Source organism: Microchirus variegatus (assembly GCF_963457635.1).
Source record: "Microchirus variegatus genome assembly, chromosome: 2".
NCBI classification, from domain to species: Eukaryota; Metazoa; Chordata; class Actinopteri; order Pleuronectiformes; family Soleidae; genus Microchirus; species Microchirus variegatus.
In genome coordinates, this window is record NC_139803.1 from 21,409,648 (window position 1) to 21,436,341 (window position 26,694).

At 39.9% G+C, this 26,694-nt stretch overlaps 1 protein-coding gene across 1 annotated transcript in view; it reads right to left on the reverse strand.

Moving 5' to 3' along the window:
- Positions 1 to 288: 288 nt before the first annotated feature.
- Positions 289 to 26,694, reverse strand: part of poln (polymerase (DNA directed) nu) — a gene marked incomplete at both ends in the record, with an annotated part of 42,062 nt that continues 15,656 nt past the window's right edge. The window contains 10 exons of the mRNA XM_083905607.1: positions 289 to 378; positions 857 to 918; positions 1,418 to 1,485; positions 1,950 to 2,028; positions 2,345 to 2,455; positions 5,834 to 5,965; positions 10,499 to 10,581; positions 11,681 to 11,792; positions 16,137 to 16,214; positions 18,521 to 18,578. Of these exons, the coding sequence (XP_083761733.1) occupies positions 289 to 378; positions 857 to 918; positions 1,418 to 1,485; positions 1,950 to 2,028; positions 2,345 to 2,455; positions 5,834 to 5,965; positions 10,499 to 10,581; positions 11,681 to 11,792; positions 16,137 to 16,214; positions 18,521 to 18,578 (873 nt within the window). The remainder of the gene's footprint in view (positions 379 to 856; positions 919 to 1,417; positions 1,486 to 1,949; positions 2,029 to 2,344; positions 2,456 to 5,833; positions 5,966 to 10,498; positions 10,582 to 11,680; positions 11,793 to 16,136; positions 16,215 to 18,520; positions 18,579 to 26,694) is intronic.

Below are 26,694 nucleotides of genomic sequence, written 5' to 3' on the forward strand. Positions count from 1 at the left end.
GAGAGAGAGAGAGTGAAAAAAAAAATTAGAACTGGTACAATCCAGTCTGTGGCTCCTGCCGTTGCCCCCGGATACGGATGAAGTGAAAGCGCAAATTTGGAGCTGGAAGGAGCTGCAGCTGCCTGGTTTCCATAGCGATGGTGGATGCAGGACAAGTGAAGAGAGAGAGGCAGAGGGAAAGGCTATAAGACAGTAGGAAGGAAAGATGGCTACGGTGGACAGGAGGGATCAAATGTTTTACCGAATACTGTGTGGTTGACAGACAGGCAGTGAAGGGCGGGACGGGACTCAATGAGGAGTGGGAATTTCTGTTGAGACATTGAGCTCAGACATGGACCCCCAGGACTTGCCACTGGAGATCGCCACCTTCAGGGGGACCTGGGAAACAAGCACAACACACACAAAAAGAAAAAGGGAAGGGTGTTTGGTTGCCATCACTCTCTGAAATGTCCAACACAACACCTAGATAATACAAATCTCTTGGAGCCACAGTATGGGAGCTGGTATTTCTGGGGATTCAGAAGCTCTTTATTTTTATAGATCTGCCGTGTAACATTTAGGAGGGTTTACTGGCAATATACAAGCCATAAGTATGTATGCATCCGTGTAAAATCACTTTTAAGTAAAAAACATTTGGTTTCGAGAGGCCGCCATCTTTTGCTGCCATGTCTTTTACTACAGCGGCTCAAATATAATAAAAACAGGGAGGAGGATTTTCTTTGGCCCTGGCCTTGTTTGTTCCATCTAACAGAAACAAATCTTCACCTTTGTGTGACCATGGTTGAACAAAAGGTACAATATAGAATATGACAAATAACTCAAACTCAAAATAATCTCTCAGGCTCCAGTCACTGACCTTGAGATGGATGCCCAGACAGTCTATATGCTGCAGGGACTCCATGGTGCTCTTCACCAGAGCTGCACACACAGCAACAGAAATATTAACGACCAGAGCCATTATAAAATACAATTATAAAAAAAACAGTTAATTGTCATATAAATGAACCAAAACAGGCTTTGGTCCAGTGTGCAACATTTAGGAAAGTTTATTTGGAGGAATGACATAAACTATACATAATTATGTTTATATGAGTATGTATTTACTTTAAATTAAAAATGTTTATGTTTACATAACCTTAGAATAAGCCTGTTCTGTGTACTTAAGGCAAAAGTCTTGCTTTATGAAGGCAGCCAATTTACATGCTCTCTTGACATTCGTTTTGGTATGTGAAGGCCACCGTAGTTCCCTGATGTCCTTGGTAAAGGCAGTAAGTGGAGGAGTCCTTCTTTTGTTACAACTTGCAGTCTCACCATTAGATGTCACTAATTCCTCCATACTGGACCTTCCAATGTCTACGATAAACCGATATCTACATATTGGAAAACTGATTTCTGACACTGAATGCAGCACACTCACCTGCAAAGTGCTCCACCTGGGAGTCCTCCACTTCGTACAGGAGCTCGTCGTGGAGTTGCGCTATCAGCCTGCAGTTAAAAACACATTCACCACAACTACTGAAAATACACATGAGGCAACACAACTAGGTTTCTTCACCAACAAACCACCACAAAACCTTAACTCCACATTCTCTCTACTCTCAACATTCTCCTCTGGATCTAGTATACTTTGGCTCGTACTTTGAGTGTGTTTACTCGAGCTGAATGTTTGGCATGTAACAACAGCAATCATTTGGGGAAAAAGCCTCAGCTCTTCAAAATTAGTTGGCTGGCAAAGTTGTGAAAGCTGCTTGTGTGTTTTGGTCCGACAGCCTCAGTCACTTCCAGTCCATGAATATAGCACTTTCTTACCTAGATTCAAATAGATGTGAGAGCTACTGCATATTTGGTTGCAAATGAAGGAAAATAGCGTTAGTTATAAATATGGGATAAATATCTTACACATAATGTGAACATACTTAAGTCAGTAGAGCTGTGTGTCGTGCTTGTACCTGGTAGTAAGAGATGAGGAGGATGTGATGAGGTTGAAGATTCTGATCATGGCCATCTTACAGAGATCAGCAGCAGAAGCTGTGCATGGAACATAGATCATACAAAAAAAAATAGGACATAGTAGAAGCAGAAGTAAAAATATGGTGAACAGCCATGAGGGGAGGACTCTGCTGGTTGCAAAAGTAAGTCTGTTTGAATGGAAGTCTATGTGAAAACAAGCTTTGATGTCTCACTTAAACATTTTCTTGAGGGGTTAATGGTTTCAATCACGTTTCCGCTCTTCTTCAATACAACATGATGTCAGTTTTATCATGTATTTTGAAGTAATTGTAGCAACCCTTTTCAAATTATGATTCTGTGACAAAATTCCCACAGACCGCACAGGCCATCCTACCTTGGACTGTAAAGTTGACGGCCTGCCTCTCAGCCTGCATGCGAATTCCCCAATCTGGAGAATTAATGTTAGGAAGAATTCGCCGACGACCCATGATGGATAGCACGTACCCTTGAAAAGGCAAAAAATAAATATAAGCTATAACATTTGGACAGATTTACATTGAGGACAGATGGGCATTTGTCAGAAGGACTGGCCCTCTCTGGACACGCTGAATAGCAGCATCTTTGAGAATCACGAAACCCAGAAACCAGCAAACATGTAGTTCTACTTTTAAGTCTGACTCCACATCAACCATACCGTATATGTATCTATTTATTTTCTAAGTGTAAACTGATAGTGATATAAATAATTCACTTGAGGCAATTTGTCACAAGGCTTAAAGGACTTTTTCAAGTGAGCAAAGGTTCTCTTTAGGGGTCTCCATGAACGCCTGACCCTAAACTTAACCATCCATCAATTTTCTACCACTTCATCCACGGTATGAGGGTCGCAGTTCCTCAGAAATTAGGTTCTGCATCATTAGGACCAGGTTTTGGTGTCCTTGAGGACTAATCGTCCTGACAAGATCAGTGTTTGCACCAGAAAAGGTCCTAAAGAGGTTCAAGTACACATACACACACGTGACACATTATATTATGCAGGTATGCAGGTATGCAGCACGCACAAACACACACACATACACAGTGGACCCAGTACATTCCACCAGCTGAGCAACAATGACATGGGCTTTAGAGCTAAATCCTTTAGAATCCGTTACATTGAGGAAAACAAACCATGGCATTAGACCTGATTGACTCTCTTCCGAGAACACACACACGCATGAAGCACGAATGCATAGGAAATAAGCAGACACCAACACTAACCACCACAAAACCTTACTCACAGTGGATTCATCAATGACACATGAGTGCGACCTTTTCACGAGGAGCATGACCTTTGTTCTGGGGCACGATGACAGAAATGTGCTGTGTACTTTTGTGTCAGTGAAAACACATCACATGAGTGATTCCACTGATGGACAGGTATACTGGAATGTGGGTGTTTTTCATGGTCAAGTTGTTTTTTTCTAGTCCGGACACTGCTGTTCATGATGGTCACACAGGTTTCACAGTCAGTGAAACACTACACTTTACTATCTGATTTATTAAAACCTAGTGGTATTACACTGTGGTAAATGGAAGGAAAAATGATAGAAGGTTGGAAAAGGAAAACTGAAGAGAAAAGGTTTGCGAGGAAAGGTTTCGTAAGGTCTCACAAACGTTCAACGCAGAAGATTGTTTATTTTGTGGTTGCCTGGTAATTTAGGAATTAGTAAAATGGGATAGTGATGGAGGAAGAATTTCTGCGGTTAAGAGAGAGGTGCTTAAGAAAACATAAGCACAGAGTCCCTGCACAAAATAACCTTAATTTTTCCCCTTGTATTGGAAGGCTCCATAATTAAATTATCATATGATATTGTTGTAAATGACTGATTTTATGGTACATAGAATTTGTCTTCATAGAATCAAAACCAAATCAGGTCACTTTGGTTCTGCTCTACAAAACAAACTGACCTAAAATAATTTGGTTGCTTATTGGTGTAAAATAATGGAGCGATAGATATTCTGTAGGCATGTGTATGATTCTAGTTTTCCGTCTTTATTTAGTTTAACTTTATTAGGTACAACTGCTCGTTGACACATATGAAATGGCAGCTGCTGAAATTTGAGCATCAGAATGAGGAAGAAATGTGATTAAACTTTGACTTTGAACATTGCAAGGTTGAGTATTTCAGAAACTGTTAAACGACTGTGTTTTTGTTTTTAGATTATAATTATATTAAATAATCACTTGAAGGCATAATATTGATGACTAAGAGAAAGCGTTGGAAAATATTCCTGTTTCTGTCCTTTGTTCTCTTCCCTCCGGGCTGCTACGTTTTTCCCTCTTTGTTCTCCACTACATCCTATTTCTTTTTTTCTTCTTTGTTTTCTTCTCTCTCTGTCACTACACCCACGGTGTGACACTGACCTCACCTTTACAATGCCCTTTCCCATATATTTACCGATATTTTGACAGCAGCAGAGCCGCCTGCCGTGCTCACCTCGTTTCTGCTCAGTCTGCCAACATCAAACTTTATCAGATACCGATCGACTTCACACTCAGTGCAGCGTGAATCAGGAGCCACAGCATTAATCTTTGATCCGAGTCACAACGCACCAACTAAAGGCAGTCAATCTACTGTCATACTGTGCACCTCCTTAACTCTCTTCTCCTCCTCCTCCTATTGCAGACTATTTTATTGATCAACTAAATTTCTCTTTGGGAATGAGATCCATAGACTATAAAAAATAGAAAGAACCAGAAGACAAAAGGAACAAAGAGAAAGAGCCAGACAGAATGAGGGACAGCAAGACCAAGCGTGTGGGATGAATGGGGCAGATAAATCCCAGCACCGTCTCCGATGGGAGCATCACCATGGTGATGAGCTGAATAAAAACCCACTCTTTGGCGCAGCATCACTCTGCCCCTGAGAACGAGGGAGCTTCTTCTGAGATCCATGTGCAGCATTTTGGAAGACTGAATCCATTACGCTGCTACTTCGATTGAGAGGCTGACACCGGAAAAAGAGAAAGTGATGAGTGGGGAAAGGGGCGTGTCATCACTGACAGGTTGCAGTGGGTCAGTGTTTTTCATAGAGGAGTTGGTCATTCCCACCAGCATAAAATATCCCACAACCCTGACCTGATTCTTCATGTTTACTTGGGTCCAATGTTATTTTTCACCACTTGTTTTTCACGATAAAATTAGCACGGACCTACTTTTCTCGACAAAAACAGCCCGAGAGACGAGCTGAAGTTAACAGACACAATTAGATCTTTCTCACTGATGCCGACTAATCAGATTAGGTTGTAATTGGTTTACGTCATAGCCTCTCAGTGGTTTTATTAGCGGGAACGTCAACACTGCACACGTGAAATGAAGTTAACACTGGATTAGATGACAAACCAGCGGAGGTCATCCTCCAAACATCAGTTGGATGAATTGTTCTGGTGCACTCTGACTGACACTGGGCTCATGTTGATGTGTGGGTTAAAGTGAAGACTTTACACCGTTTTGAGTGAGTGAGTTCAGGTGTGCTGTGTTGGCGGTTAGTTGGAATATAAATAGATCCCAACCATCAGCCCCTTTACAAAACCCCTCCCCTCCAATATCGACCCATGGCAGTTTGTCTCATTCCTGCTAATGTAAGCACATCCGCGTCTTCCTCAGCCAAACACACACATCCACAGTGAGCGTGGGTGTATGTGTGCATGTCTACGACACTCAATCGACCTCGTGGTAGTCAAGAGTGCAAGGGGAAACACGTTTTACGCTGTATTGGGAGATTTTGCTGACATTGACCCTGACATAAAGCTCTATTTTGCTATTTAAGTCCTGTAAAACTAATTTTCGCTCATTCTGAGGTAATAAGGGGACACAAATAGAATATGATTGCACACAGACCTTGTTTGTGGCACAGCTGGATGGTCTTCTGGATGAAAGTGTGGACTTCTTTGTATGTCTGGAGGAAGCTGTCCTGGAACTGGCTGGCCTGGTCAGCACTCACCCCCAGGATCCCTGATAGTCGCTCACGGCCTGCAGTAAACAAATAACACACATTAAAAATTCATCTCCGGGGGATGTGATGCAGATATTAAATGTATAAAAATGTGTATGTGTAGTAGTAGTAGTTAAACTTTATTAGTTAATATCAATCTGTCGCAATAACTCTGGACAAGAAAGTAATTAAACACCACCCCCCCCCCGCAATCAATGTTTGACTATCCCTCTAATATCAATGCTCTGCGGTGACTTGCATCATGAGCGACCTTAGTGCCAAAAGACCTTGAGGTGACACATGACAAATCTGAGAACTTTAAAAAAGCTAAATCCCCTTTATCGCGACTGACTGAAGAGATGTGAGGCGAGGACGGAGAGGCTAAGTTGAAAGGACGAGAGGGAACAGAGGACAGACTGGACCAGAGGGAAAGATAAATACAGAGGAAAAAAGGAGTAGAGCCAAGTGAAGGGTGAGAGATAGAGGAGGACAAGATAAAAGCAGAGTTGGCAAAGACCATTGTGTGTGTGTGAGTGAATTGTGGATTTCAGCACTGAAGGGTGTTATGTTGATATTTGGTTAGTGATGAGTAATGTCACTGTAAGCAGCCTGAAAGCTAATCACCACACCTGCACACAGCAACACACACACTAGCTTATTGTTACATTCTTTCAATGTTAGACCTTCACTGTGCAGAATATCTGAGAATGTTGTTGATGTTTTTAACAAAAGAGGTTTTAGAAGCAATAAAGCAGGATTTCAAGCCAATTGCGGTCTTAGCCTGTATAGGAGAATCAAGTTATACTGAGGTCCATCGTGGTTGAAATGAGAGTTAATTAATGCATACTTTGTTTTTTGAAAATTAAATAAAGTAGTGTTAGTTACTTTCTACATCATTTTTTGATGACAATAAATATCTAACATTTAATTTTAGAGAGTTACTGCAGTATGAAATGAGCACAGCCCCAGTACTGTGGCTGGTTACTGTATGTGTTTTAGGGCACAGACCTGGTTTTAACATTCTTTTTGTGTTATCTAATCACAAATCGATAGCTCTAATACCCCGTTTGGACCTGGTATTAACATGTGTACTAATTGATCTGATCTTGTGCAGATAATACTAAGTACACTAGTGAACACTGTGATCCGATCACAGACGCTTGTTGTTATAGTTCATGTTACAGCGGCGTGAGAAGAACTCTCTCTCTGTCACTGACACAGAAGAACACATTCTTCGACTCCCACAGACAAGCATACATCAGACATGTGTGTCGGCCTTGTTAAAAAAACATTGTGTTATTCTTGTGAACATGACATTAGTGTGTATTTGAATAAAGTATGGTGGAAGCCAGATGTGAAAACCAGGATGCATTTTAATGCCAGATGTGAACAGTCTTTCTTAAGGCTGTCTGCATGCAATCAGATGTTAATATCAGGACTGATAAGTGACACTTTTAGCAAGAACCGTCAACTACTTCTCAGTGTTTGTTGTGTTATGTCGAGTTATTTGTGGCACCCCAAAAACACAGTCAACACTGACCACCACACATTGATTTTCTACTTTCTGTCCGCATTTGAAATGAAAAGCCGCCGTCGAGCAAATTGGTTGGCTCGGCCACTCCTTGCCTCTGACTCTCTCTCACACGCACAGACACACAGACCTGTGCGAATTTGATTACAAATGACTTTTATCTGCAAATAGAGTGTGGAAATGGGATCTAATCACAGGTGGTCACTTGAGATGCATGTGGAGACGCACTCAGATGTAAGTGTGTGCTTTACTTGAAGCAGTTAATTTATGACGCGATTGTCATCCGAGTTGAAAGAAAATGTTAACATGAAAGAGTGGCTTCACTGATAATAATGGCACAGACAGTATAGTCACAGTTTTCATTTGCAGCCAGCAAACTTCTTAACACTGTTCATGTTAAGTAAATGTAATTAAACAAAAAAAAGCCCTGTCTACTCTTCTCATCAATCTCCATTGCTGTAACCCTGCTGCTGCTCTACTAGTGGAAAAGGGGCTTATATGTCACTGTTTTACATAAGTTACATATGTCCCTGTAATACCAGGTCCGGTCACAGCTTAAGTTGAATATGTATAGTATAACAGGGACAGAGAAAGATGATGTAGAGTGCACATGTTCTGGATAAGTGCGTCTCTGTGTCTGAGTGATGCCACACACTCCTGCTGAATGAGGTCAGGTCAGAGAGTGACCTTTAACCTCTGTTCCCTGTGCGGCTCTGTTTAAAAAACCCTGCTCAGGCTCTTTTGTCCTTTCAGTTTGCACTCTCTCATCTCATCGCCTATTACTGCAGCAACATTCCTGTTAATTCTGCCCCTAAGATTAAATATAGCTTTTGCTCATTTAAAGTCCTCACCTGACAAAGAGTGTATCATATTAATCTGATTTAATGAACAGGGAATGATATTTATCGTCTCGCTGCATCGGCTTCTCTCACCTCTTTCATCTTTCTTTTTTTTCTCCAAGATCAAAGATCATCTCTTGGCCTTTTTTTTATTAGTTGACCTATTTGTTTAATGCATGCATGTGTACGTGTGTGACTGTGCTCGAGTCCACAGCACTGCTCTGCCCCTCCTCCCTGGCCTGATTATTGTCTCTCAGAGAAAGCTTCCTTTTAGTATTCGGTATCCATGGCAACGTATCCTTCCATGAAGAGCTGTCTGTCTATGCTGATCAGGAGCTCCCTCAGCTCCTCTTCTCATTTCTCTTCCTCCCTGCCCCACCCACTCTTTACTCTTCCCCTTTCCCCTACATTACTCTCTCCTCCACCAACTCCCCCTTTCCTTTTTGCCTTTAGCCTACATTTTCTGCATCTGTCCGACACCTCGCACTGTCTCACTCCATCTTACTTTTAAATTCTGAACTCTATTTCTCTTTCTCATCCCATATGTTTCCCAAAAATGTCTAAGCAGGTTTTCCGCCTGATAGGCTGAGCTTTAGTGAATCATTTACCTGTGTGTGAGTGACTCTGCTGGTTTATTTTTGTTCACACCTGCTGAGCTGCAGCTCCAACTAAAGAAGAAATACCACACAACACTCCACCGTGAGCTTGAGAGCGCCAGATATAGATAAACTCCTGAATGCACTCAAAGCCTGAGTGAGAGGTTGTCACTGGCCCAGTTCCCTACATACAGTTACTGATGCAAAGCATGCACTTTAGAGTTACAGCTGATTGACTGATCAAATCAAACATATTTTCAGGATTTGTCAGGATGAAAGCAGTCAAAGCTCTGTTTTGAAGATGTACTTTGGCTGGGTCGGAGTGAAAGGAGAACACCCTGTACAGAGGACATTACTAGGAAGATATATACAGTATATGTATGTACTATATATATTCCCCTTTATTTGACTAGGTAAAAGCCTTGTTGAGATAAAAGAGTGACCTGGCTAAGAAGGCATCATAACATGGTCAAAAACAGTACATACAAACAGACATATTTGAATTTTTTTTCCTGGGCCCAACAGCAGAAGTCATTTAGTCTCTTCTAGTGAAATTAACATAATATTTTTCATACTCATGTCACAGTTGATTTTTCCTAGTGCATTCATTCATTTCTGAATAGATGTAGATGAAATAGATGAAGATATGTGTTTTTTTATTTTATTATTATTCCACTCCATTGGCCTTTGTGGAGCAGGCATTTATTACACAGTAAGACAGTACCCTGACAGTCCATTGACCGTTTGACACCAGCTCATAGCAGGAGTTTTTATTGTGGCTGCAAGCAGAAAACCTGCTGCAAAAAAAGAAATAAATCCATAAATAAATAAGTCCATGGGCACAAAACGTAGTAAAACCAACCCTCGGTTAATTATGCGGCTTTTAAAATTCACTGCCAATGACGTGCCACGTGTCCACTAATGCATAATCAAACACAAGCACACAGATTTCTGTGTGACACCCAGTTGTATCACTCTGGTCATGTGTCACGTCAACAAAAACACATACATGTGTGAACGGCAAATGGCACAGAGTCTCTTTATGAACCACAGGGATGCATTATACGTTCATTTTCCCCTCTTACTCTGCCCTCACATCACCCATTTGTGTCCACTGTGTGAAAATGGGAATGTGTTTGCTTTATCCCAGTAAAGATCACTGAGGCTCTTTCTTCCTGTTTGTGACTTTCAACACATTCACATTCTTCAAACATTTAACAAATTCTCAAACAATCATGAAATGTTTATCAAAGGTGATAGATTTTATTAGGACATTGGGACATATTTTGGAATGGGACATTTTATAATATTAGATGGAATTGCGAATAGCACTTTTAGTAGATTGTGGTAAAATTATTGAGAGTGGGGAAGTTTTTTTGTTGTTTGTTTAGTTTTGTAACATCATATTGTATTTGCAAGAAATCATTTTCTTTTATAACATTGCATTTTTAACATATTTGTTTGTGAAAGTCATGTATTTTGGAAAATTAATGACAGGTTGTTGTAACATTACATTTTCATCAGAAGGTTCACCCATTTATATACCAATACCAATCATAAAAACCCACTGCTCTGTTAGTGTGCCTGTGTGTCTGTAGTACTCACCTGCCCCGTACACAACAGAGTACACAATGCGTTTGGCGTGTTCCCGATCCTCAGAGGTCACCTCGCCCTCACTCATCCCTTTCCTAAATGAGATAAAAAGCATATGATGTGAGTAAAAATTTGACTTTTAATGGAACTGAAGCTCTTGGTGGATCATTTGGTTGAGTTTGACATGTATAGCAGTTACTGATGACCCTAAGATGTTTTCCTACAAGGTTGTGACAGCATTCAAATTTCTGAATGAAAAGAAAAATATTTAATATTCAATAAAGAAAACATTGGATAAAACTTTTTTTTTCTTTTTTTTTTAATAAATACATAGAATAAATAATTATGAGCAAACATGGATGGAGTGAATTTTAAACAAAGACACATGAAGAAATAATAATGTGAAAAAGAGGACAAAGGCAGATTAAAAAGACAGAAACATGAGAGAGAGAGAGCAGAAAAGAACGGAAATTACATGAAAAAAAAGAAAAAATGAGGAATGTTGAAGTACATATAGACAGAAAGGGCAGGGGGTAGGTTTGTGGGGACGACACAGGGATTGACAGACCCAGACAGTTATGTAATGTGACTTGTAGACAGCCGTAGTACTGCACATCTGACAGAGTGGGATGTCTGCAAAGAGGCATTTCTGGAGGGACAGATGGAGAGCTGCCAGTGGTGATCAGTGTTGAGAGTGTGCAACACACATACACAAAAGTGTTTTTCCAACATTCCAGTGTATCTATCAGCTATACATGTGGGGTTAAAGTCAATATTGGGTGATGTACTCTCAAAAAAGTAACTGAGAGGTGAGCATCTCCCCTTAATTATGTCCAAATAGGGTGAGAAAATCCATACTAGCTTTCACTGCCCCCTGCTGGAAAGGCATGAATCTTCTGGAGACTCTAAATTCAGTATACAGCATAATTTTGAAACACACTTGTGTTTGTCTTTAGCTTTCCTTAAATTGATTAATTGTACATGTTGAGGGTGTATGAGGGTGTCCTGTCCATGAGAGAATGAGGCAGTTGTCATGGCAACAACAATGCCAGTAGTGCTTGAAGTGAAGGAGAAGGAAGGCAGACTGGAAGTGAGAGAGGGAAAGAGAAACCCTGTGGATCATCAAATCTGGTTTTTACACAGGTACAGGCATCAAGTATAAGGGTACGTCCAGTGTGTGTGTGTGTGTCTTACCACTGAGAGGCCAGAATAGTAAAGACGTCAGCTTGGGGGTTGGTAAAAATGCGAAGCAACTCAGGGTCAGAGGAGAGGTGAGCCAAGAGCCGCAGCTCCACCTGGCAGAAGTCTGAAACGCATAGTATACACTCATTAGCCACTTTATTAGGTACACTTGTTCAGCTGCTTGTGAACTACAATATCCAATCAACCAATTACAGGGCAGCAACTTAATGTATTTAGGCAAGCAGACTAGTGACGACGACCAGTTGAAGGTCAAAATGAGCATCAGAATGAGGAAGAAAGGTGATTTAAAGCTGCAGTGTTTAACTTTGTGGGATTTTTATTGTTGATGTTACTATTCGGCCTCTGTTTGGTCTTCGTGAACAGAAATGCTGTAAAATGATTTGTATACTGCATCCTTCATCTGAAAACAGACTCTGTAAAGCAATACTATCAGACCTGACTGTGGAGACGTTTTTGTGCATGTACAGCAGCAGCGTAGGTCAGAATGGACAAAATAAGTGCTTATCCCATCTAACTGCTCAATAACCAGGCTTTGTGTTTTCAGTCATCCTACAACCTGTTTGCAGTCATCTCGCTTTCCTTGCTCAATGTTTCTTTTGCATCCGGCAGTCTCGACGTAAAATGATTCACTTCCTGTGGGCAGCACTGGAATGTTGCCACAAGACACGAGATTGTATTACTGCTACGCTGAGAAACACAAAGACAGTCACGTGGCGCTGATCAGCTTTGTGTGAACTCATTTGACAATGGTTTTAAACTTTTAAAAAGTTATGCACCCAGAATGTCCAGAGAATAAAATAAGAAAATAGGCAGTGAGCAGCATTTCTCTGTGAAAGGCAACAGTAAATCACAACAGTAACTCAAGTAACCACTTCATTCCTCTCCCCCCACTTCATTAGCTGTCCTGTCCTTTGTTCAAAATGAGTCATTCATGTAGGTGAGGAGAGCAACAGCAAACAGTCAAGTAAAGAAACTCTTTGCCTCTTACATGTCTGTCCCAGTGTCACTGATGATCACAGTGCAATTTGGTGAGCCGAGAAAATTGTCCAATTTTCCCTTCTGCTTCCAAAAAAAGGCATAATGCTGACAACTGATAGCAAAACAATTTTGTGCTCTCACAGCCGATTTTGCCCTAAAGTGGAGATAAATCTGGCAGTTTTTCCACTGTGGTCAAACCCACACACATACAGCAGAAACTAGTATGCACAAATACATTTTTATTTTTTAACACTAGCATAACAAACATATTTTCAGACATGAGATATATTTTCAATAAAAGCAGTTGATTTTACAATGAATGTATCTGAGTTTCCTCAACAGTGCCAGACAAAAACTGAAATAAGTATGCCAGGCAAATCCAATGACAGCATCAGAGCATTTCATTTAGAGAAGATTCAGTGAATGCCACGTAACTTTTTGCCGGAACAACAAAAATTCTGCAAAAGGAAGTCCTGGTAATAGAAAATCATCCATAAGTAGAGTTTTAAAGTTTTTTAAAAACCCCTTCATGGTCCAGTTCAACATCAAAATTTATGTAGGTGTTTTGTAAATACATCATTGAAACGTCGTGGACTTTTAAAAGCAGGTAAATATAAACAGAACCACAAAATAAGAAACAACGATACTGTATACGCGGAGACAACACATGTCTCACTCAGATGCGACACACATGCACATGTGCCTACCACTAGTGATAGGTGACAGTGTATTAGGGCAATGTTGTGTACTGACAAGTCTACAGCTGTCTTGGCAACTGTAACATCTCTCAAGACAACACACACACATATACACACACATATACACACCTACACCTAGCAGTACACACCACTACTGCCATTTTAACTACCCACATCTCTCTTTCTGCTTTAACTGCTTTAAATGAAAGCCAAATTAAAGTAGAAATATTTTTTGCCCAGTCAGGATGAAACAACCGTCTGAAATGGGATTCTGCTTATGAGGCCAGTAAAAGAATCATGAAGGATGGGTGGATGGGATTTTGAAAGTAGAATTTCATGCACCGATGCTTTTACAAAAAGGAACGGTTCCATTTATTTGCGGAGATAAATGTAACAATTTGTTGTGATGTGATTTCAGCTCACATTGTTCACCCCTTAGGGGTTACAATGCAGGTCAAACTCTATAAAAGAGAGAGACCCCAGAGGGATGGATAAAGAAAAGAGTGATGGGGTAATTGTTGAGGTGAGAGATGAGGGGAAACAGCAGAATGGCTTTGGTTATGAAGAGGTGAAGAAGGGAGTTTCTAAAGATATCCTCCCATCAATGTTTTATGAGCCTGATCACATTTCCTTCAAGCATGGCCACCGGCTTCAGAAACACTGCTGACCAAGATAAGACAGTGTGTTTTCCTTCATCCATAGGAGTCTTATATATATAGAAAAGAAGGATGGATTGATATGAAAAATATAAAACCAAAGTGTATAAAACCAAAATTACACTGGAATGTGATATATTTCACTCACTACGTGTCCTGTACATGTGTTCGCTGAGGCTGGCTTCCTCCTCTCTGTGATAAAACTGTCACAATCAAGAATCTTTGTATCGATCGGCACAGGAATAGCTCTAAGCTACAGTAAGCAATAAATAGATTGACCCTTAAAGTGAATGTCATAGCACTTTCAGAAATAACTATGTAACTGAGAATGTACAGCTTTTAATGGTAGTTCAGGTCTGATTTAACAAATATATGAACTATTAATAATTTGAATATCCACCAGTGGTCTTAACTTTAAAACACTGAGCTACTGAGCTAATGTTACAGCTATCAACAAGAAATTAAGTACAGTCACGATAATGGTGCATTATGATAAAAAGCCCTCACAATAGGGGGAAATTGGTGAATTCGCCAACATTGAATATTAGTGATTTATTTTTCAATGCCTGCAGCTTAGCAGTCATTCCAGGACCTCAGGATTTATAAGATATTATTTAAGACATTTTCCAGTTTAGACTGTTCACTGCAAAATATGCATCCTTAGTCAATTGTTTTTGTAACATTTTGTAAGAATTTTTGGAAATGCAAGTTATTTCTGCTGTATCAGTAAGCAAATAATGATGAAAATATCAATGCATGTCTGTTTTTGTGCACATTTTTAGACCAACTACAATAAAGCAAGGTCATCTGTAATTAACACAATATTTAAACCAATTAAGACTTTAAATACATTATTATGCTACACCATTCTACTTCCATTTAATTATACAGGATGTATTGTTCCACTGTACAGAATACATAAGTAGGTGCAAGCTCCTGCAGTTCCTTGGACAGCATACTAAGATACTGAGGTGACTAAGTCCTGTCTCATCCATTTTTAATGGCAACAGCCACAGTGCTCTGTGCAGTCCTCAGTGATGCTTTGCAGCACAGTGCATGGAGTATGAGGCTTATTGGGTAAAAAGCTTAGGAGATCAACTAAAAAACCTGCAAATCCTTGTGAGTATGAAATGTCTCTTGTGTGCTGTGGTTAGTCGAGAGAAGCTTTGAGAAAAAGGGAAACATTTGTCACATAGGTTTAGGTTAAATGGCCTGGCATTGTCAAAACCTGGAGCATCATTAGCAATAAATGCAGGGAAGATCTACAACTATGGAGCACAAAAAAATATGTCAGATATGTAAGTTTCTCAGCTCATTTAAACAGTGTAAAAGATTTAAAAGTCCTCTGGCAGCAATTTTGACAATTAACAAAAATGCTTTGGCAGCACAACTAAGTGCGTGATTGTGTGGGCATGTGTGGGTCTGATGCTGGGCATGTGCCGGTGAGTGGGTGTCATGTTGTGTGTTTATGTGGGATCCTCCCTGTGATCCCACCGCTGTCCTTTTCCTAACCCTGGTTTATCTGTCTGATTATATAAGTGTGCGACACACTGTCAGGGCCAGCAGACACCCAGCATTCCCCACAAAGCTCTTCTGAGCTGACAGAGTCACAGCTCTGCGTTTACTGCGGGCACAGCATGAACCAGTGCTATGGGCCAAAGTGACCTTACCCCCCCGGGCTCAGGAGGTTATGTCAACCTAAGGGGACAAACTTCACTGGACAAAGCAAGGACATCTTAAGGAGAATGAGGCTTGATGTTTTGTGTCTGACCCACATATCCAATTTACATATGGTCAGCTGTCAGTGGATGCTCACATGTTTTCCACAAGAAGAGCAGAGCTAATGTTGCTAAAACTGCTGTGCGGGAAACTTTCAACTCCTGTAGGTTGGGTTAGGACGTGGATCATTAGTGCAATCACATGCCTGAAAGCAGCTGAATTAATGGTACAAATTCATTTGTTTCAAAACATGTGAGTTTACAACAAACAACTGAGCATTACCAGGAGGCAAATTATTGAATAACCTTTTGAAGATAAAAGTAAAACTAAAGAAAACGAAAAAAACATGTATTCCTTATTTTATATAGTAGAGAATTATCTATTTTGAGGTCATACCTGCAGCAAGGAAGGTCCAGCCCTTCTGTGGGATGAACATGGCTCGAGGGTGAACAGACACCACCTCTTCTTCCTTTCCTGTGGGACCAAACACAGAGCCTTGAGGAGCACCTCAGCACATCATATCTGTCTCCGCCATTTCCTCTAGTAACTTAAATTCTGCACATTTTCCTTAAAACAAAAACTCTACAGTGTTTTTGCACATTTTCAATGTGTTTCATTGGCTTTAAGATATATAAATTATGTGACTTCTCAACGTCACCCTAAGAAGTATTAGTTTGGGGTAAAATCAGACAAAGCAGAACAACTGTCTGGTTAGTACACTTTATTGTGTGTGTTACTGTTTATGGTGTGTGTCCCCAACAGTCTATGTATTTTTTTAAAAATAACTTGCATAAAACAGATAAGGTTGCTAGTTGTAAGTTACATTATCACACACATTTGCTCTTTTCTTTATTTACATTGTGATTTGGGTCAGAATAGTTTGCCATCTCCCTATAAAAAACATTGGGAAACACTGGTTTAAAGCATTAAAAACAATCTATTATTCCTATAAGATTACATTGCATTTATTATTTTTGGTAAGGGTAATTGTGATATAAAATATTCATATTGAACGCCTAATTCTAATGCTTTCAGAACTAACTACTAACTAACAAACTAACTAACTAAATCTGACTTAATGAGTTAAGTTATGCAGCCACAGCCTCCCATTTAGTGGCAAATCAGAATCCAATCAGGATCAATACGTCACTGCACTCTGCATTGATGTGGCCCTCTACAATGAAACATCACATCCTATGTCAGCATGGAGAAAATACTGCTTCAGCACTACATGCACACACAAATCGCTATCAGAGGTGTTTAAGGTTGCAAACTCTCTCCTGAAGGCACAAGATTAAAGCTGATATGGAGACGACAGTAATAGAGAAGGAGGGAGATACTGGCAGAGGGGAAAAAAGAGGGGATTTGATGACAAGGAGCTTTGGGGATCCTGTGTAAGTAAGTGAGGAACAGGGGTGATGATGTTAGTACCAATAAATCACTCAAACAGAGAGAGAGAGCCAAAGAAAGACATAAACAATGACAGAGCACGGGACAGAAATAGAGCTGCACACATTAGAGTGGTTCAACATGACGTCTCAAAACCACAACCGTTATTAGGAGCTGATCATTTATCAAACGCTGTCTATGTAATGACACAAACCCATGACGTCATAGTGGAGCGCACCAGCTTAGGCTTCACGTTACAGTGCATTTTAGGGAATTTAATTAGTCCAGAATTAGACATCCTAAATGTCTGAAGGAGTGTTTATTGAAAAGTATAAACAATATATTATGTTCAACCTTTAAATAGCAAGCCCTATCTTATTTATTATCTTTATCTTTACTGTCTTTGCAGCTGTGACAATGTACATTTCCCCACTGCATGACTAATAAATGACTAACTTATCTTATTTTATTAACCACTTTCTTTTCAATCAAATACTATTATAACACTCAAAAGGTGAAATGGGCTACATTATCATGTTAATCAATGTTAACATTCTTTCATTCAAATCATTGTGGTCAAGGGTGTTCATTTAGCTAAAATTGAGTTGGGCATTGTAACCGTGTTACAGAGCTCTAAAGCAGCTGTCGCACTAAATGAAGAAGCAGGCTGTTTTACCCAAAGTGTTAGCAAAGTGTTTGTGTGGCAGCTTTTAACAGATAATGACTGTGTGCCTCTTACAAGGGCAAGATGAAGTAATTAAAACTTTCATCAAAGGAGAAAGACGCAGCAGACTGTTGTTTACGGACTCAAAGACGAATCACTGGGAGAAAAGAAATCAAATCAAAGGTTGTCAATTTGAGATGTGTGTCCATATGGATTCATCTTCTCTCCAAGCTGTTATGGGGAAAATAAAATCTCCTCTTGAGGTAAAATGGAGGTAGATTGCAGATGAACGATGGACTTGGCACTTTATGTTGCAGACATGATCAAATGAGCACAGCTGTTCCTTTTCTCAGATGTTTTAAGTGCCTTTGTAACAGCATGCAACATATACTACATGTTGCATATATGTCACTTGAACAACCACTTTTGTTATGTCCCCATCAAATCAGCATGTCCTTTCATTGAGAGAAAAAAATGGCTTTCAGAAACATGATCAGAAAGCCATTTTTTAGTCAATGTTTGTACAAGTTTCTATCAGCAAAAAAATGGGTTAATATTATCGTAAAATAAAACAGAAGTAGCACAATTAGGAGGCATATACAAAGTTAGAGGCAAGAAGTGAGTTGGGTTAGCTGGGTTAGGGGGATTATTATGGTTAGGGATAATGGTTTGTTTGGGCTGTCTAAATTACTGGAATAAGTGTGGAGTGTGTGTGTGTAGACCTCACCTTGGATGAATTGCTTCTTGTAGATTTGAAGAGGCTGTCTGGGCAGGGCCTGAAAGTTCTAGTTAAGGGGAAAAAAAATATGCGTTGTAAAACAGCTGAAGTTATCTACAGCCACGTTCAGGGTAGTTATAGATACCATGGCTACAGTGGCTCCTCCCCTTTATAGCAGTGTTTTATATACAGTAGATAATAAATAATGGTTCCCTATTTGAGAAAACCTGCATCAACTAACGCAGCTGTGCATAAATATTAAAGGTCATATACTGTGTCATCAGCCACTCTCAGCATGTCGCTTAGAGATGAAGGGATGGGTGAAAGGCTGCAGAGGTGGAGGTGACCTTGTGTTTATTAATGTGTGCTTAACCAGAACAGCCTGACCCTGCTTCACTAAAGATGGCTATTGGGAGTACACACACACAGACACACACACAGGATTGGTGTACTGTATGTATTAATATGTCATTAAAGGTCCACTATATTTGAAAAAGAGCACAATGGCTTTAAAGGAAATTTTTAGGTAAGAGCCTTACTTTATATATGCTGCCATATTTCTAGACCTGCTGTGACTTTTAAAGGTTTTCCATTTTTCTGCACACAATTTAAAACTATCCCCTAAAGACTGTATGACCTTTATATGAGATGTAAAAGTTTAATAATCCTATCTGCTGTCCTTTGCTTTATGGCACCTCTTGAAAATCCCTGCATCATATTTAAATCGGTGCTGGCTGTTTTTCCTTGGCTATGATTAAGAAAAACTGAAAACAAAGATTTCGGCCAACACTACGGATCTTTGAAGTTTGCAGACTCACATCTTAAAATAGAAAAGGCCTGATGCTCATTGGACTGCTGGCCCAACCTCCATCGATCCACTGCATAACATGTTGCTGATATAAACACACACATACACACAGTTGCCTGTTTTCTACAGTTATGAGGACACTCATAACGAGTGAAAAATGCACTTTCCTACTCAGCAGTTCCATTTTAATCCGTGCTAATCCCACTGTATCCACCTTTTTAACAGTAAAACACACACACACACACACACACACACACACACACACACACTCACACTCACACACACACACACACACACACACACACACACACACACACACACACACACACACACACACACACACACACACACACAGGGTGGGGATTTGTGTGTAAGGAGGATGTTAAAAGTTGAGTAGAGGCACATCACTAACACATGGACACACAACATTGATTAACATTGAGAAGGACAGAGGTGGAGAAAAGGACATGGGAGCATGGAGAGACACTCACTCACTCACTCACACAGATATAAAAAGGCAGTGTTATCCATCGTGGTGAGAATCCAAGTGTGTACCTCACAGTGAGAGTGTGCATGATTGTGTGCAAGTGAGAAAACAACTCTTTACAATTCCCAAACTCATTCATTATTAGGGAGGGAGTGGGAGAGAGAAAGAGAAAGATGATATGAAAAGACAGGGTTGCAGTGACAGGGTGTGGACAATGAAAACAATAGACACAAGGGACAAGGCAACAGTCCCCATGCACACAAACAAACAATTGCAACTATTTCTGTTACAGTTATAGATGCTACATGTAAGATGTGTATTTGGGGCAGAGAGGACAGAGAGGGTTGCAGATAGGTGTGTGGTGTGTGTGTGTGTGTGTGTGTGTGTGTGTGTGTGTGTGTGTGTGTGTGTGTGGGGGTGTGTGTGTGCCCCCTGTAATGTGGCAGCCAGGTGATTCAGTTTGTCAGATATGAATGCTCAGCTTTCCCATCATGCTCAGTGTTGGAGTGATGGCAGCATAAATCAGGGGTTGACACTGACACATACACACATGTTCGGTTTACATGACTTCAGGGGAAATTGCATTGACTTACATTCATTTGCCGGAGACTTACCCTAACCTTAACCATAATTACGACTGGCCTAATCCTAACCCTAACCTCAACCTAACCTTAAAACACCTTAAAATGTAGTAATTTAATAGTAATGTGACTGTGTAAACAGATTTAGGTCCCCACATTAGTGATATCTGGACACACGCGCACACATACTACACACATACAGAGCCGCGCACACATACTACACACATACAGAGCACAGTGAATAGCCCGACACACAACTCAATCCTCATTTTCCCCAGGTATGAAAATGTTCACTCAGAACTATGCTTCCTGTCTGCTATGAAATAAAGGTGATTGAAAGGTTTTCTTAAAGCAATTTAAGAATATTTCTCTAGTTCTACAGTTATCACAGTGAGGGCTGGACAATATTTCAATCACAATATATTTCAATTCATTCGTATTAAACATTTTCTTCATTCATGTTCATTTTATACTGATTTAATGTGAACGCACTGTCCAGACACACTTTTGAGATAAGACACTTACTTGCTATTTAATGTGATAAAAACATTTCAAGAAGTTTAAAACCACAATTAAATGGTTTCTTCATATTTGTCTTAAAACTCAGTCTTCAATTATCAGACATTTTATCATGATATCTATTGATAACAGGATCATCGTAACAGCTTCTCTTTTTAATATATATATATATAATATATATATAAAAAAAATATGCATTGTCTTATGCCAAATTGGCTATTAAATGTGTGGGGTTTTTTATGGAGCACGTTCCAGCGTGTTGTGTGTGTACGTATGCCAATGTTTTGCAGTTGCAAAGAAAGATCATGAAAAAAAAAAGCATGAGAAACTAGTGTATCTGCCTGAAACAAAAATCTTAAATAAGAAATCAAGACATCCTGCAGGGACTGGAAAAGATGTAGGTGCCCCCTTGTGGCACAACATGATGATTTTCCTCATTTAAGATGATCTCGCTGATGATGGAAATTCAATTCACCATGATCAATATATTGTGAGTTCCTTTTATCATGATCTGTGAAAAAATCTTATCCCTAAAGGGAACTTATGTGTCAAAGAGAGTGTTTTGAATTGCAGTCAAATCCCAAGAACGGACAGATTATCACAAAGATGAAGAGATCAAAAGAATGAAATAATAGAGACACAGAAGGATTTGGGATTAAGACGTGTCACTGCAGAGAGAGAGAAGGAGAGAGAGGATGAACGTGGAATTGTAAAACATAAAATAGCTCAAGTCAGCTTCTTCTGCACAGTGCTGACCATACAGTTTAACACACACACACACACACACACACACACACACACACACACACACACACACACACACACACACACACACACACACACACACACACACACACACACACACACACACACAAGCCAAAGGACACGATCCATCTTCCAGCAAGGTTCAATATGCATAAAGATCGAAGGACACACACACACACAAACAAACATGCACACACACGGCAGCACAGATAATGTGAGTATAATTCTTAGTCCTTAACAATTAATCGTTTTCAAAACGCAATTAACAAATCGCAAAGGCCGCAATTTAGTTGTTCTACATAGATCAAACACACACAAATGCAACGTCATGATTGTGACATGGAGGGAAGATGAAAGCCAAAGAGAGCGAGAGAGAGAGATGATATTTATAATGGAGGCAGAACCAGGCTCTCGTTTAAGATGACAGGTAAGACAGAGCATGCAGACACGGAGGAGTCATAACAACACAAACATGACTGATAATCAATAAAGAACCTATTGCATGTACACAGACAGGCATATTTATAGTTTATAGTCAAATTACATTCGCACTCACACCGTCTGTACACTCCAAACAAATGAATTAGTGATCAGAAATGTATCTACCAACTGATAAAATCAATCATCTACAGCTAATCCAGTGATGCTGCCACCTATTGGACAAACACAGTCACTGCAGCCCTTTCCTGCAGTACTGCAGGAATGAGTACTAAGCCTGCTTTATCATATATTTCCTCTAAACAGGTACATCATTTACAAAGTTGACATTATGCTCTATTGAGCTAAAGAGCTAAACTAATGATTGAGACATTAACACCGCAGGGAAAGTTTTTCTGGCGTTATTAATCAGGGGAGAATTAGGCTCATTTTCTAATAGACCTCCATTTACACAGTTCTTTTTGCAACCAGTAGCTATTCACTATATTATGACTCCCTGTTAAGCTTCAACCAGTATACTGGTAGACTACGTCAATATTATATACAGTCGTGGTCTGCACATAATCACAACAATCATGTACATTTTGGCCTCTAACACCTTTTTTTGCATGTACAAAGGTACACTAAAAAGTAATTTACAATGAAAAAAGTAAGGAATCCATTAATGAGTGGACACTGTGAGAGTCACTCTGAGAAACCAAACAACAAATATTTGCCCTCTAAATGTCTAAAAACTAAAGTATACAAGAACAGAAGCACAGCCAATATATCCAGCTACAGCGACCTCACAAGCAGTTGCACAGTGCATATATGGTTCACTAAAATGCACACTGAAAAACAAACCGACAAGCAGGACAAGCTACATTAAATGGCAGCTGCTGCTGTTGTTCCTCCTCCACTAATTACATCACTGTGCATACATTATACAGAGCTGAGAAAAATACATATGTTTTATTCTATGTTGCACACATCATAACTATTACCGAGCTGTAAAACATAAGCCACACACACACTGCTGGGGCTATTTACTGTCAAACATGCTCTTGTTTTCATCTGCTGGGCTCATTGACTCTGAACAGGCCACTGAATCATGCAGATGAGATTGGTTTCTGTGTTGTTTCTCCACTGCACAGCACAGCACTCCACAACAACCGGCCGCCTGTTGCCTTTACTAATATAGTAATGAAGTAATGAATTCCCCCTAACTGGTCCTCCAGCGGTGCTGCTCAGACCCTACAATAACCTGATGATGACACTTGTTTCTTAAAGCACAGTTAGTGCTGCTGGCCAGCTTTTAAATTAGCATTGGATAGAATATTCACAATGGATCTTATTATAGTAAGAAATAAGTAAATGAAGAAATGACCACATTATACCAGTGTGTCTAAATGAGTGAATTCTATGACTATGTATTATACTTAAAGGTCCAATCAGTGTGTAAAATTTGGTGACATCTAGTCTACAGAATCCAACAAACAGAGAATGATTATGTCCTAAAGTGTTTTGTTTTGTCAACAAACCAAAATGAATCAGTCTGATGTCTTTGTTATACGGAGCAAAGAAATACAGGACCAGGAAATATTCACATTAAAGAAGCTGAAAAACCAGAGAGCTTCTTAGTAAAAAAAAAAAAAAAAGACACTGATCACCAAAATAATGTATGATTCATTTAGGAATTGATGAATAATTGATGAATCAATTAATCATTGCAGCCCTAACTTACGTAGTAAGCCTCTGCCTGAAAACGCTGACCTTACCTAAAATACTAAATAACTGCCTTACTCTAAAAAATACTTAATGGAATAAGCAATATCTGCAACCCCTAAAAAACTACTCTATGTTTATGAGGTACATTTACATCATCACATAAAAGTATTACAAGCTAAAGACCTTCCTCAAACTTGCACTGTAGGATAGATAAAAGTATTTTGAATCGATTGAATTGATCTATGTCAGTGCAACATATTATATTTTATTTAATTTTATTTACGCCTGTAAACTGCAGTGCAAAGTCCCTGCAATTGTTCATTTTACAAAAGCTCCTACTTTAGCCTCTCAGAGGTTGGCACCAGGACACAGATCCATGACTAAATAACAGGTTTACATGGGTTGTTTCAAAAAAGATGAGAGTACATTTCTAAAAGCATCCAACTGACACATGATTATAGCTGTACATGCACCCTACACCCATTGTAGACTCAACTATATGTCTGCTTGTAAGTATAAGTAAAATATTGGACTAATCAGTGGGATTTAAAGTGATTCCCACTGCTACCGTCGGTCATCTTGCACAAATTACACATACATCGTGAGCACAAATTGAATAAAAGTCGCACCGCAAATTTGCCTTGCGCTTTTAGGAGCGTAAATCTGGCCCACGGTGATCCATGGCGACTCTCAGAGGAGTAATGCCTCGTTACACAGATGGGGTTGACTGAACCACTGTGCTGGCGTGGGGTAATTAAATCACACTGCACCAGTTTAATGACTCATCCCAGAGCACATGCACACATGCTGCATAAATACACATGTATCTTTATGCACACGCAGCCACACAAGCAGATGGACAGAATATTAAATTATCTCTATTTATGCTGCCACCACAAACAATCACACCCACTAAAATGTATATGCACACCAGTGAGAGAGACCAGCACATGGAAACTAGCCTATCCATGAGGTGGTACAGCGACCGAGTGGAGGGCACTAAGACCCAGAGCAGGAGGAGTTCCCTGCTCCCACAGTGATAATAAAATGATAAATGTACGTATTTGTATATGCAAGAGTTGTGTGTACTACAGTTGCCAGCATGTCAGTAGGGAACATGACACACACTTCAGTGAAGTGCTTAGGTCATCCCAGAGAGGGCTTATCTGTAAGTGCAAAACATTTAATGACTAAATGCAGAGCAATCTGAAAGTGAATGCCAAACACTCGGCGAAGCCGAAGAGGAAGCTCAGCTGGCAGATTGAGAAAAGACACAACCACAAGATGAAACACAACATAAAAGGTCCAGGGCATGAAAATTAGTGACATGACATCAAATGGTGAGACTGCAGACTCCGCTCCCTCTCTCTCCCTTGCACATCAGACAACTATGTGTTTGCAGCTGTTGCACTTCACGAGCACAATGTTGCTGTTGCATCTATCTGTTTTGACATAAAACGAATCACTTTCTCTGTGCATGAGCATGAGCTGATGAGATTAATCACCAAAGTGTGAACTCATTGTTTGAATATAACAGACATTTGTTAATATTTACTAGTTGGCAGGTTTTCAGCCATTTGACTCTCTCTCCCTCCTTCCACTCATCTGACAAAACAAAGGAAAATGTGTATTGTTTATTCATGAAACATTATTAATCAACTATCTCGTAAAATGGATGGTGCTGGAGCGTTGGTCCGATATCAAGATTTATTGATATTATTACCACAAGGGTTTTTTTCTAAAACACAACATATTTTCAGGGGGGAAAAACAATATGCCTTGCATAAAGCATATATAGCATCCCAACATAATGCAAAGTATTGTATTGTCACCCCTGTATCTTGATATATGCTATATCACCACATTTTTGCCATTCGTGTCTCAAATTATTGTACCACATATTTTTGAACCTCGACAGTAGTTAAATTATGAAGAGAAATGCAAATGGGCACAGTGCAGAGGCACAGTTCCTGAGGATGAATTATGGGGTGATGAGCCTTGCTGTGGGAGGACGTACAGTATATTAACAAGTGAAATGGAGACAAAAACAAACGGTTGGTAGTAAATCCCAGAATGACAGCAGCTCAGTGTGTTTCCATCTGCTCTCTGTGTATTTGCATGAGGGAGTGAGGGAGTTTGGTGCATTTGTGGGAGGCAGAATTGTGATTGTATGAATCTTTGAGTGTCATAAAGGACTTGGGTACTAGCTGGGGAGAAAGGAGAGGAGAAGAACACGAACACACACACACACACACACACACACACACACACACACACACACACACACAATAGATGACGTGTGGTGGTGCACTGCATCGCATCGAGGAGCAAATACTCTCTCCTTAATGCAAAAACATCAAAGTAGAGGGAGGAACTGTTAATGTGTGAGAACGTAGGGAAAAACACAAAGAGTGGGCAGAAATAACACACACAGAAGGATAGAAAGAGAAGATGCAACTGAAGAAGAAACACACCACAGCAAGGTGGGAGTGGAATACATGATGAACTGGGAAAGAGTGGGATGGTCAAAAATGAACAGAGGTAGAGATAGAAAGAATGTAGATGAAGAAGGGGAAGCTTACAGGTTGCTCATGTGTTTGCTTTTACCAGTGGAGGAGAAATTCCCCTCTTCCCTCTGCAGTGAGATTCACATTTTGCAGCACAATTTATTTGGCTGTCCTGCTTTAATGCAGGCTTTCCCTTTGTTGCTGCAGTGTGGCTTCACCTCAAGTGAACCCACAGATGAAAACTGAACCCCTGCGCAACACTTCTCATTTAAATGTGTGTGCATGTGTGTGTGTGCATTGGGTGAGCAGTTCCATTTTCTCCCTGAACAACAAACTACTGTATAAACCAGCACATTCCACTCCATATATTT